This window comes from Babylonia areolata, chromosome 13 (genome assembly GCF_041734735.1).
Source record: "Babylonia areolata isolate BAREFJ2019XMU chromosome 13, ASM4173473v1, whole genome shotgun sequence".
In the NCBI taxonomy this organism is placed as follows: Eukaryota; Metazoa; Mollusca; class Gastropoda; order Neogastropoda; family Buccinidae; genus Babylonia; species Babylonia areolata.
In genome coordinates, this window is record NC_134888.1 from 22156849 (window position 1) to 22169348 (window position 12500).

General features: G+C 47.8%; 1 protein-coding gene across 1 annotated transcript in view; it reads left to right on the forward strand.

Annotated features, from left to right (window-relative positions):
- The window catches only part of LOC143289145 (prolow-density lipoprotein receptor-related protein 1-like), a 54582-nt gene that overhangs the window by 13262 nt on the left and 28820 nt on the right, over window positions 1–12500 (forward strand). The window contains exons 2-6 of the mRNA XM_076598032.1: window positions 1690–1930; window positions 3149–3367; window positions 5167–5434; window positions 8719–8860; window positions 11075–11188. Coding sequence (XP_076454147.1) covers window positions 1690–1930; window positions 3149–3367; window positions 5167–5434; window positions 8719–8860; window positions 11075–11188 — 984 coding nt within the window. The remainder of the gene's footprint in view (window positions 1–1689; window positions 1931–3148; window positions 3368–5166; window positions 5435–8718; window positions 8861–11074; window positions 11189–12500) is intronic.

Genomic DNA, 12500 nt, shown 5'->3' on the forward strand with positions numbered 1-12500 from the left:
CATAAGAAAGGGAACATAACTGTGAACACTACGTCAGTTTACGTCCATTAACTCACTGTGACGACCAGTCGTTTCCCTTCCATGCTTAGCAAAAGAAGTTCCTGTTTGAACAAAAAATGATAATAATGACTGCTCTTGTTGTTGGGTCAGAATATCATAACAAAGTGCCAAGTTTAGAGAATACAAAAAATATAAATATAACAGTCAGCGCAGTTTGCATATAATTAGGCTTCATTTTTTATTTTTTGTGCCCATCCCAGAGGTGCAATATTGTTTTAAACAAGATGACTGGAAAGAACTGATTTTTTCCTATTTTTATGTCTAATTTGGTGTCAACTGACAAAGTATTTGCAGAGAAAATGTCAATGTTAAAGTTTACCACGGACACACAGACACACACACACACACACACAGACACACACACACACACACACACACACACACACACACACACACACACACAGAGACAACTGAACACCGGGTTAAAACATAGACCCACTTTGTTTACACAAGTGAGTTAATAAAACTGCACGCAGGAGAAAAAAAAAGAAAAAAAAGTGGGTGGCGCTGTAGTGTAGCGACGCTCTCTCTCTCTCTCTCTCTCTCTCTCTATCTGTGCATGTGTGTGTATGTGTATGTGTGCATGTGTCCGTGTGTGCATGTGTGTGTGTGTGTGTGTCTCTGTCTGTGTGTGTGTGTGTGTGTGTGTGTGTGTGTGTGCGTATGTGTGTGTGTGTGTGTGTGTGTGTGTGTTTAAATAGTTTGCATATAATCATGCATGCACACAATGTCATATTTTTTAAATCAATAATGCACGGAGAAGCATTCATGATGAGAGACAGACAGAGAAAGAGATAGACAGACAGACATACAAGCAGACAGACAGACAGGCATATATATATGTATATATAGAAATATAGTTAGATACTAGATATATAGATAGGAAAACAGATAAACAGGTATATAGATGGACACATAAACCTGCAGGTCAGCTTATCAATGGACGGGTTGGCAGACATATATACAAAAAGAGAGAAACAGACAGACAGACAGGCATAGATAGATGGAGAGAGAGAGAGAAAGAGAAAGAAAGAGAGAGAGAGAGAGAGAGAGACAGACAGACAGACAGACAGACAGGCGTAATATAGACAAGGTCGACAAACTCCCTCAGTGAATCGACACGACGAAACATTTTGCCAAACATATATGATAACGTAATTCTCTCTCTCTCTCTCCCCCACACACCCCACACTCCACACCACACCCCACACCCACCAACCCATCACTCCCTACCCACCCTCTCACTCCCTTCCACCCAACTCCCCCTTACCACCCCACCACCCACCAACCCAATACCCCCCCCCCCCCCACACACACACACACACTCCTTCTCTCCATCCCCTCGCTCCCTTCCCCACCCCTTTACCCCTTCCCCCCACACCCCGCCAACCCCCTAACCCCCCACTCCCTCTCCACCCCACCACCCTCTCACTCCCTCCTTCCACCCCTCCTCCCTCCTTACCCACCCCCTAACCCCCACCACCCCACCACCCACCAAACCCCCAAACCAACCGCTCACCCTCTCCACCCCACCACCTTCTCGCTCCCTTCCCACCCCACCCCACCCCACCCCACCCCGCTACCACCCAACACCCAAAACACCAAACACCCACACCCACAACCCTACAGTCCAACACGAGACGAACCTCATCTGGGCTCAAACCCCGGTCCAACACCTTGCGGTGTCTCGGCTCGTGGGGATCTCGGGGGACCCCGGCCAGTGGGTTCCCTACCAGTCGCCCAGCGTGAAGCACATCAGCGCCCCTCACTACGGCTGGGAGTTCAAGGGCCTGGGCTTCAGCTATAGGAAGCAGCTGCTGGTGTGGAGCGAGTCTATGAACAAGAAGATCCAGGGTTTATACCTTAACGGGTGAGTGTGAGTGTGTGTGTGTGTGTGTGTGTGTGTGTGTGTGTGTGAGTTGAGTCAGGATTGTGAGGGTGGTGGGGGTGATGGTAGTGTGGAGCGAGTCTTTGAACATGAAGATCCAGGGTTTATACCTTGACGGGTGAGTGTGAGTGTGTTTGAGTGTGTGTGTGTGTGTGTGTGTGTGTGTGTGTGTGTGTGTGTGTGTGTGTGTAGTCAGGATTGTGTATGTGTGGGGGTGGTGGAGGTTTGGGGGTGGTAGTAGTGGTGGTGGTTGTGGTGGTGGGGGCGGTGGGGTGAGGATGTATGTGGTGTGTGTGTGTGAGTGGGAGGGGTGGTGGTGGAAGGTGTAGGGGTGAGGGTGGGGTGGGGCGGGTGTATGGTGTGTGTGTGTGTGTGTGTGTGAGGGGTAGGGTGTGAGTGGGGGGGGGAGGGGGGAGTGTGTGTGTGTCGTTGTGTTGTGTGTGTGTGTGTGTGCGTGCGTGTATGTATGTATGTGTGTGTGTGTGTGTGTGTGTGTGTGTGTGTGTGTGTGAGGGGTAGGGTCTGTGTGTGTATGTGTGTCGTTGTGTTGCGTGCGTGCGTGCGTGCGTGTATGTATGAGTGTGTGTGTGTGTCTGTGTGTGTCTATGTGTCTGTGCGTTTGCGTGTGTCTGATTATTATTATTATTGTTATTATTGTTAGCATTGTTATTGTTCTTTTCGTTGTTATTGGTATGATGATGATAATGATTGTTGTTGTTGTTAGCATTAGCCTAATTCTCATCATTCTTCTTCTATTCTTCTTCTACTTAGTAGTAGTAGTAGCAGTAGTAGTAGTGTCAGTATTCTTCTCATCATCGTCACCATATCAGATATCACATGGCCTCTACCCTCTGTGTGTGTGTGTGTGTGTGTGTGTGTGTGTGTGTGTGTGGTGGTTGTGTGTGTGTGTGTGTGTGTGTTTGTGTGTGCGTGCGGTGGTGGTGGTGGTGGTGGTGGTGGTGGTGTGTGTGTGTATGTGTGTGTGTGTGTGCGTGTGTGTGTGTGTGGTTTGTGTATGTGTGTGTGGTGTGTATGTGTTTGTGTGAATAGAATAGAATAGAATAGAATAGAATACATTTTATTGTCATAAAACCTTAAAGTGTGTGTGTGTGTGTGTGTGTGTGTGTGTGTGTGTGTGTGTGTGTGTGTGTGTGTGTCTGTGTGTGTCTGTGGGTGTGTGTGTCGGGGGGTGTTCATCAGATCGACAGAGACAGTCGACATCTTCACGGGCACATCCTCCGAGGTGCACGGGCTGGCAGTGGACTGGCTCAGCAACAACGTGTACTGGACGGACGCCCTGTACAACTGGATCCTCATGGCGCCCCTGCAGTCCTACTCCGAGACGGACCGTGTCTACAGCATTCTGGTCCAGGAGGGCCTGGACAACCCTCATGGGCTGGCCGTCCACCCGGCTAACAAGTGGGTGGTCTGGGTGAACGGGGTGGTCGGTTGGTCGGTGTTTGTGGTGGGTGGTGCTGGATGCGTTAGTTTTAATTAACGCGTGGATGGTTTGGATGGTGGTGTTGGTGTTGGTGGTGGTGGTTGCGTTAATTTTAACACGTGGATGGTTTCGATGGATGGGTGGTCGTTGGTGGTGGTGGTGGTGCTAGTTGTAACACGTGGGTGGTTTGGATGGTGGTGTTGGTGGTGGTGGTGGTGGTGGTTGTGCTAGTTGTAACATTTGGGTGGTTTGGATTGTGGTGTTGTTGGTGGTGGTGGTGGTGGTGGTTGTACTAGTTGTAACACGTGGATGGTTTGGATGGTGGTGTTGGTGGTGGTGGTGGTTGTGCTAGTTGTAGCACGTGGGTGGTTTGGATGGTGGTGTTGGTGGTGGTGGTGGTGGTGTTAGTTGTAACACGTGGGTGGTTTGGATGGTGGTGTTGGTGGTGGTGGTGGTTGTGCTAGTTGTAACACATGGGTGGTTTGGATGGTGGTGTTGGTGGTGGTGGTTGTGCTAGTTGTAACACATGGGTGGTTTGGATGGTGGTGTTGGTGGTGGTGGTTGTGCTAGTTGTAACACGTGGATGGTTTGGATGGATAGGTGGTCATTGGTGGTGGTGGTTGTGTTAGCGGTGGTTGTGTTATTTGTATAACAATTGGCTGGTTTAGATGAATGGGTGGTTGGATTATGGTGGTTGTGTTTTTGGTTAGTTGTAACACGTGGGTGGTTTGGATGAATGGGTGGTCCATTGGTGGTGGTGGTGGTGGTGGTCGTGTTAGCGGTGGTTGTGTTGTAACAAGTGGATGGTTTGGATAAATGAATGGTTGGTGGTGTTGATGGTGGTTGTGCTCGTGGTGGTTGTGTTGGTTTTAACAGGTGGGTGGTTTGCATTAAATGGGTAGTTGGATGGTGGTGGTAATGATGGATGTGTTTGTGGTGGTTGTGTTGGTTGTAACACGTGGGTGGTTTGCATTAAATGGGTTGTTGGATGGTGGTGGTAATGGTGGACGTGTTTGTGGTGGTTGTCAGCTGTAACATGTGGGTTTTATGGATGAGTTACTGGTCGGCGGTGGAGGTTGTCTTAGTGGTGGTTGTGTTATTTGTATCTGATTATTTAATTTTTTGTCAGTCATTTCTTCTGTGCATTTTTTTCCTTTTATAAACAAGACGCATTTTTTCTTTTATTTCCTATTCACCCCCTCCACCCCCTCCATATCTTTTCATTTGCTCTTCACCCCCACCCTCCACAATCCCACCCCCACCCAAGAAGCTTGAAAATGAATAAGCAAAATTTTGGAAACAGAAACAAAACAGTTCATCTAAATTAGAATTTTACAAGAACGCTGTGACAAATTATAAAACTGAACCGTATTTAAAGAATACAGCAAATACACAACACAGGAAAGCACTGACTATGTTACGAATCAGCGCCCATGACTTACAAATCGAACAGGGAAGATATAAAAATACACCGAAAGAGCAAAGACTGTGTGGTACCTGCAACAGCTTAGAAGATGAGATTCACTTTTCAGACAATTGTGTAAAATACAATGCTTACATTCACAGATCGATATATGTCGTCCAAATGCCAAGCCTAGTGAATTGACCTTTCAAACAGAATTACGGCCAAGGCTGGCAAAATTTGTTCAGGAATGTTTCTCTTCTCAATATGCTCATGTTTTTTTGTTTTATTGTGGCTTATAAACTTTAAGGTTTTATGACAATAAAAACTATTCTATTCTATTCTATTCCCACCCGTACCCCGTTCCACCCACAGCATGCTGCTGATGTCTGACTGGGGAGTCCGTCCACGGATCGAGCTGATGGACCTCCTGGGGCAGAACCGGAAGGTGCTGGTGGACAGGGACATGCTGCAGCCCCGGGGACTGACCCTGGATGTGAACCACATGACGCTCTTCTGGGTGGACTCCGCCAAGTCCACCATTGAAAGCGTATCCCTCGTGGGCGGAGGACTCTACAACCACCGACGGAAGGTCGTCAAGACGGATGCTGGGTCCAAGTTCTTCGACCTGGCGATCTTTAATGTGAGTGAGTAAGAGATAGACTAAAAGAATCTTGGTAAAAGTCGACGTACGTTGGGATAAAAGAGGCGACGTATCGAGCCACAGGCTCTTCTTCAGGCAAAAAATCATGCAAAAAATATTGTGAGTGATTTCGGGTTTGTAGGGGCGGGGGATGGGAAGTGGTTAGGTGTGGGTGGGGGTTTGGGTGGGGGTGGGGGTGGGGGTTAGATGGGAGCTGAAGGTGAATACAGCATGTGCGACCATTACTGCTTCTGTTGCTGCTGCTGCTGCTAGCACTGACTACTGCTGTTTCTGTATCGTTGCTTATGACCATTACTGCATGCTGTTAGCAGCTAGTACTAAGTACTTCTGTTGCTATCGCTGCTGCTGATTATTAGTGCTGCTGCTAGCACTAACTACTACTGTTTATCGCTGCTGATGACCATTACTGCATGCTGCAACAGCTAGTACTAACTACTACTGTTTATCGCTGCTGATGACCATTACTGCATGCTGCAACAGCTAGTACTAACTACTACTGTTTATCGCTGCTGATGACCATTACTGCTGCTAGTACTAACTACTACTGTTTATCGCTGCTGATGACCATTACTGCTGCTGGTACTAACTACTACTGTTTATCGCTGCCGATGACCATTACTGCTGCTAGTACTAACTACTACTGTTTATTGCTGTTGATGACCATTACTGCTGCCAGTACTAACTACTACTGTTTATCGCTGTTGATGGCCATTACTGCTGCCAGTACTAACTACTACTGTTTATTGCTGTTGATGACCATTACTGCTGCTAGTACTAACTACTACTGTTTATCGCTGCTGATGACCATTACTGCTGCTAGTACTAACTACTACTGTTGCTATCGCTGCTGATGACCATTACTGCATGCTGCAACAGCTAGTACTAACTACTACTGTTTATCGTTGCTGATGACCATTACTGCTGCCAGTACTAATTACTACTGTTTATCGTTGCTGGTGACCATTACTGCTGCTAGTACTAACTACTACTGTTTATCGTTGCTGATGACCATTACTGCATGCTGCAACAGCTAGTACCAATTACTACTGTTTATCGTTGCTGATGACTATTACTGCTGCTAGTACTAACTACTACTGTTTATCGCTGCTGATGACTAGTACTGCTGCTAGTACTAACTACTACTGTTTATCGCTGCTGATGACCATTACTGCTGCTGGTACTAACTACTACTGTTTTTCGCTGCTGATGACCATTACTGCATGCTACAACAGCCAGTACTAACTACTACTGTTTATCGCTGCTGATGACCATTACTGCTGCTAGTACTAACTACTACTGTTTATCGCTGCTGATGACTAGTACTGCTGCTAGTACTAACTACTACTGTTTATCGCTGCTGATGACCATTACTGCTGCTGGTACTAACTACTACTGTTTTTCGCTGCTGATGACCATTACTGCATGCTACAACAGCCAGTACTAACTACTACTGTTTATCGCTGCTGATGACCATTACTGCTAGTACTAACTACTACTGTTTATCGCTGCTGATGACCATTACTGCTGCTAGTACTAACTACTACTGTTTATCGTTGCTGATGACCATTACTGCTGCTAGTACTAACTACTACTGTTTATCGTTGCTGATGACCATTACTGCTGCTGGTACTAACTACTACTGTTTATCGCTGCTGATGACCATTACTGCATGCTGCAACAGCTAGTACTAACTACTACTGTTTTCTCTTGTTGCTGCTGCTGCTGCTGCTACCACTAGTATATAATTATGATAGTCATTCGTGTTCGACTATGATCAGAACAGCAGAGGAGGCGACTGCTGCCCCCGACTTTCTGGGTTGGATAACAGTGGATAGTATCTTGCCCATGTTACATCTCTACTCTCTCAGCCAAGAAGGCTTTAGCACAGTCGGCACTGAAATGACGGGCGCAATAGCCGAGTGGTTAAAGCGTTGGACTGTCAATCTGAGGGTCCCGGGTTCGAACCACGGTGACTGCGCCTGGTGGGTAAAGGGTGGAGATTTTTACGATCTCCCAGGTCAACATATGTGCAGACCTGCTAGTGCTTGAACCCCCTTCGTGTGTATATGCAAGCAGAAGATCAAATACGCACGTTAAAGATCCTGTAATCCATGTCGGCGTTCGGTGGGTTATGGAAACAAGAACATACCCAACATGCACACCCCCGAAAGCGGAGTATGGCTGCGTACATGGCGTGGTAAAAACGGTCATGCACGTAAAAGCCCACTCGTGAGCATACGAGTGAACCCAGAAGAAGAAGAAGGCACTGAAATGGTCCACAAAGGCTAATTAGCCCCCCCCCCCCCTCACCCCCCCCCCCCACACACACACACACCCCAAAGGTCGCAGCACTAAAAGCGAGTGAAGTCTTGCGTCCTGATTTGAGAGTCATAGTCCTTGACAAAAGATCATGCTCTATATACCAATGCAGCGGAGAAACCATTGACAATGCAACTCTTTACTTTGCTACTGGCCCCAAAAGTAAGCTTACGTCAAACTTTGTTAGGAGCCTAATGATACTACTACTACTACTACTACTACTACTACTTCTATTGTCAGTACGACTGCTGTGCTCATGTTTCTTCTACTACTACTACTACTACTACTACTACTACTACTACTACTACTACTAATACTACTACTACTACTACTACTACTACTACTACTACTACTACTACTACTACTACTACTACTACTACTACTACTACTACTACTTCTATTGTCAGTACGACTGCTGCTGCTCATGTTTCTTCTACTACTACTACTACTACTACTACTACTACTACTACTACTACTACTACTACTACTACTTCTTCTTCTTCGTTCGTGGGCTGCAACTTCCACGTTCACTTGTAAGTACACGAGTGGACTTTTACGTGTATGACCGTTTTTACCCCGCCATGTAGGCAGCTATACGCCGTTTTCGGGAGTACTACTACTACTACTACTACTATGACGACGACGCTAATTCTGTGTGTATGTGTGTGTGTGTGTGTGTGTGTGTGTGTGTGTGTGTGTGTGTGTTGATTAGGTTTTTTTTTTGTCACATTTTGGTGTGTGTATGTAACATTGATGATGTAATGTGTTATGTTAACAAAAGTGTTTTTGTAAAGCACCCGGAGCAGATTCCTGGATAGTATGCTACATAAGTATCGATTATTATTATTATCATTACTACAACAACAACAACAACAACAACAACTACTACTACTACTACTACTACTACTACCCCCCATTGCCCTGTTTTTTTTTCGCTACCCCAGGGGTACGTGTTCGCCACCGAGCAGTCCAAGGGTCTGCTGAAGGTGTTCGAGGTGGACAGCCAGGACTCGGTCAGCTTCAAGCTGGCCAACATCCCTTACGGCATCGTCATGTATGATCAGGCCCAGCAGCCAGGACCATTAGGTCAGCCCGTGTGTTGTGTGTGTGTGTGTGTGTGGAGGGGGGACGTAGGGGGTGGGGGTGGAGGTGGGAAGGGGTGCGGCTGGGGGGTGTGGGGGGTCGGGGTCCGGGGGGGGGGGGAGAGAGTGGGTAAGGAGGGTTGTGGTGGTGGTGGGTGGTGGTGGGTGAGTGTACGTAGTGTGGTGTGGGTGTGTGTGTGTTTGTGCGGCGTGGGGTGATGGAAGAGGGAGAATGTGTGGAGGGGTGGGTGAAGTATGGGGGTAGGAGAGGGGAGGGTTAGTGGGGTGGATGTTGTAAGGTGAGGTGGTGGTGATGGTGGTGGTGGTGGTGGTGTGTGTGTGTGTGTGTGTGCGTGTGTGTTTGTATGTATGTGCGTGCGTGCGCGCGTGTGTATGACAGTGACAGACTGGGTGCAAGAAAATTACTATGATGATGATGATGAAGATTAGAAGGAGCAGACAATGTATATATATATATATATATATCTAAGTAGAACAAGAGGGAGAAGATGCAGACAAAGAATAATACGACAAAGAGGATGATGCAGAGGTCATACTGATACTATTGCTGTTTGACAGTTACATTAAAAAAAAGAAATAATAATAATAATAATAGAACGTTATGAAAGGCAGACGTCGATAACAACGACGATGATGATGGTTAAGGTAACAAGCGATTCTGATGATCAGTAAAAATTAAAATTGAACAAAAAGTGGTAAAAGTTCTATAACCTTTTACGACTTGGTTGTGAATCGATGTTCACTGTGTCTAGGCTAAGGCATAGAAAGGCGGGGCCCAATTCTCTCCTTTCCGCCTGTTTAATCCTCTCCAGGACACATTTACATGTGAGTGGAGAGAGAGAGGGGGGGAAATCGGAGTAAAGTGCTTTCCCCGAAGGACACGCAGCACCATCCGGGAGGCGTCTTGGACCCTGACCATAGGCGAACACTGGATGGGCGCAATAGTCGAGTGGTTAACTCTCTCCATACGGACGGCGAAAGAGACGTGGTTAACAGCGTTTCACCCCAATTACCCAGTTACCCCAGCTTGCACACCCTCGAAAACGGAGTAAGGCTGCCTACATGGCGTGGTAAAAACGGTCATATACCTAAAAAAAAAAAGCCCACTCGTGTGTATACGAGTGAACGCGGGAGTTGTAGTCCACGAACGAAGAAGGAGAAGGAGAAGAAGGAGGAGAAGGAGGAGGAGGAGGAGGAGGAGGGGAACACTGGATCAGAAGTCTAACAGATTCTGTCACAGCGCCTTTCTGACCGTCGCACTTCTACAGAGTGGTGAGAAACTCTAGGGAGAGCTGGACAGTACAGGGCCTTCAGAGAAGAAGCCCCCCTCAGACAAGTGTTTCGGCCCTTAACTCCTTACACACTAAGGGGACCGCCTGCACCCAGGTCATTACTCCTACATGCCCTTGTATTGCCGCTCTTTTTTTTCCCCTGGTCCTCAGCAGGTTCGAACCCGCGCCTCCAGGGTGGTCGCCACTTCAGGACTGAGTCACCTTTTCTGGCAGACGTTTTAATCACTGAGCCATCGTACGCCTAGTTTGAGTAGGGAAATTTAATGCTCCTCGACCAGATTCAGCTGGAACTCTTTTCTCTGCTTCTGACGTTACCTTGAGAGCTCGTGTCCTCTCTCTGCCAGAAATCGACAACTGGCTGTAGGTAGATGCGCTCATAAACCCTCCTGCACCAATCTCTATGGCTTGGAAGCCAGATTCTCTAAGGTTGCTGGCTAGACTAGCATAGTTGACTGTTGTGTGACGGGCGCAATAGCCGAGTGGTTAAAGCGTTGGACTGTCAATCTGAGGGTCCCGGGTTCGAATCACGGTGACGGCGCCTGGTAGGTAAAGGGTGGAGATTTTTACGATCTCCCAGGTCAACATATGTTCAGACCTGCTAGTGCCTGAACCCCCTTCGTGTGTATATGCAAGCAGAAGATCAAATACGCACGTTAAAGATCCTGTAATTCATGTCAGCGTTCGGTGGGTTATGTAAACAAGAACATACCCAGCATGCACACCCCCGAAAACGGAGTATGGCTGCCCACATGGCGGGGTAAAAACGGTCATACACGTAAAAGCCCACTCGTGTGCATACGAGTGAACGCAGAAGAAGAAGAAGAAGACTGTTGGGTGAATGAAATGATGAGGGCAAGAAAAGGAAGACATTAATTTTGAATTACGCAATGGTTGTCTGACCACAGGGGGCTGCGACAGTTTCGGCTGTGAGCACATGTGCATTGAGGACCTGAGTTCGGGTCCCCGCTGCCTGTGTGGGGAAGGCTACCTCCTGGATGACAACATGAAGAACTGCATCTGTGAGTCCACAGGGAGAGAGAGAGAGAGAGAGAGAGAGAGAGAGAGAGAGAGAGAGAGAGAGAGAGAGAGAGAGAGAAACAGAGACAGAGACAGAGAGAGAGAGAGACAGACAGACAGACAGAGACAGAGACAGACAGAGAGATCGAAATCGAAATCGAAATCGAAGTCGAAGTCGAAATCAAAATCGAAACTTTTTTTTATTGAGGGAAAAGTAATAGGTGCTTATCGGTCTGTTTTTATCCTACCCTCGTAAATAAAGAGAGAGAGAGAGAGAGAGAGAGAGAGAGAGACAGACAGACAGACAGACAGACAGAGACAGAGACAGAGAGACAGAGGGAGTGACAGGGAGGTAACAGACGGACTGGGGGTGAGGGTGAGGGAGAGATAGAGAGAGAGAGCAGGAAGAAGGGGAGAGAGACAGAGACAGAGACAGAGAGAGAGACAGAGAGACAGACATACAGAGAGAGTGAGAGGTGAAGAGAGAGAGACAGAGAGAGATTCAAGATTCAAGATGGTTTATTCAATTAAGGCCATAGCCCCATATGAATGAGACAGAGAGAGAGACAGAGAGAGAGAGAGACAGACATACATAGAGAGAGAGATGAGAGAGAGAGAGAGAGAGAGAGAGACAGACAGACATATAGAGAGAGTGAGATGCAGGTGACAGACGGACTGGGGTGGAACGAGGGACAACTGCATCTGTGAGTCCAGAGAGAGAGAGAGACAGAGAGAGAGAGAGAGAGAGAGGGGGGAGAAAGAGAAAGAGAGAGAGACAGAGGGAGTGAGAGGGAGGTAACTGACTGACTGGGAGGGCGGGAGGGTGGGGGGGGAGGATGATGGAGAACTGCATCTGTGAGTCCAGAGAGAGAGAGAGGGGGGGGGAGAGAAAGAGAGAGACAGACAGAGGGAGTGAGAGGGAGGTAACTGACTGACTGGGAGGGCGGGAGGGTGGGGGGGGAGGATGATGGAGAACTGCATCTGTGAGTCCAGAGAGAGAGAGAGGGGGGGGGGGAGAGAAAGAGAGAGACAGACAGAGGGAGTGAGAGGGAGGTAACTGACTGACTGGGAAGGCGGACGGGGAATGATGGAGAACTGTATCTGTGAGTCCAGAGAGAGAGAGAGAGACAGAGACAGAGGGAGTGAGAGGAAGATTACAGACGGACTGGGGGTGGGGGTGGGGGAGAGAGAGAGAGAGACAGAGACAGAGGGAGTGAGAGTGAGAGAGAGAGAGAGAGAGAGGACGGGAGGTCACAACACACATACACACACATACACACACATTCACTCCCTTTGCATCTCAAATTTCCCAAT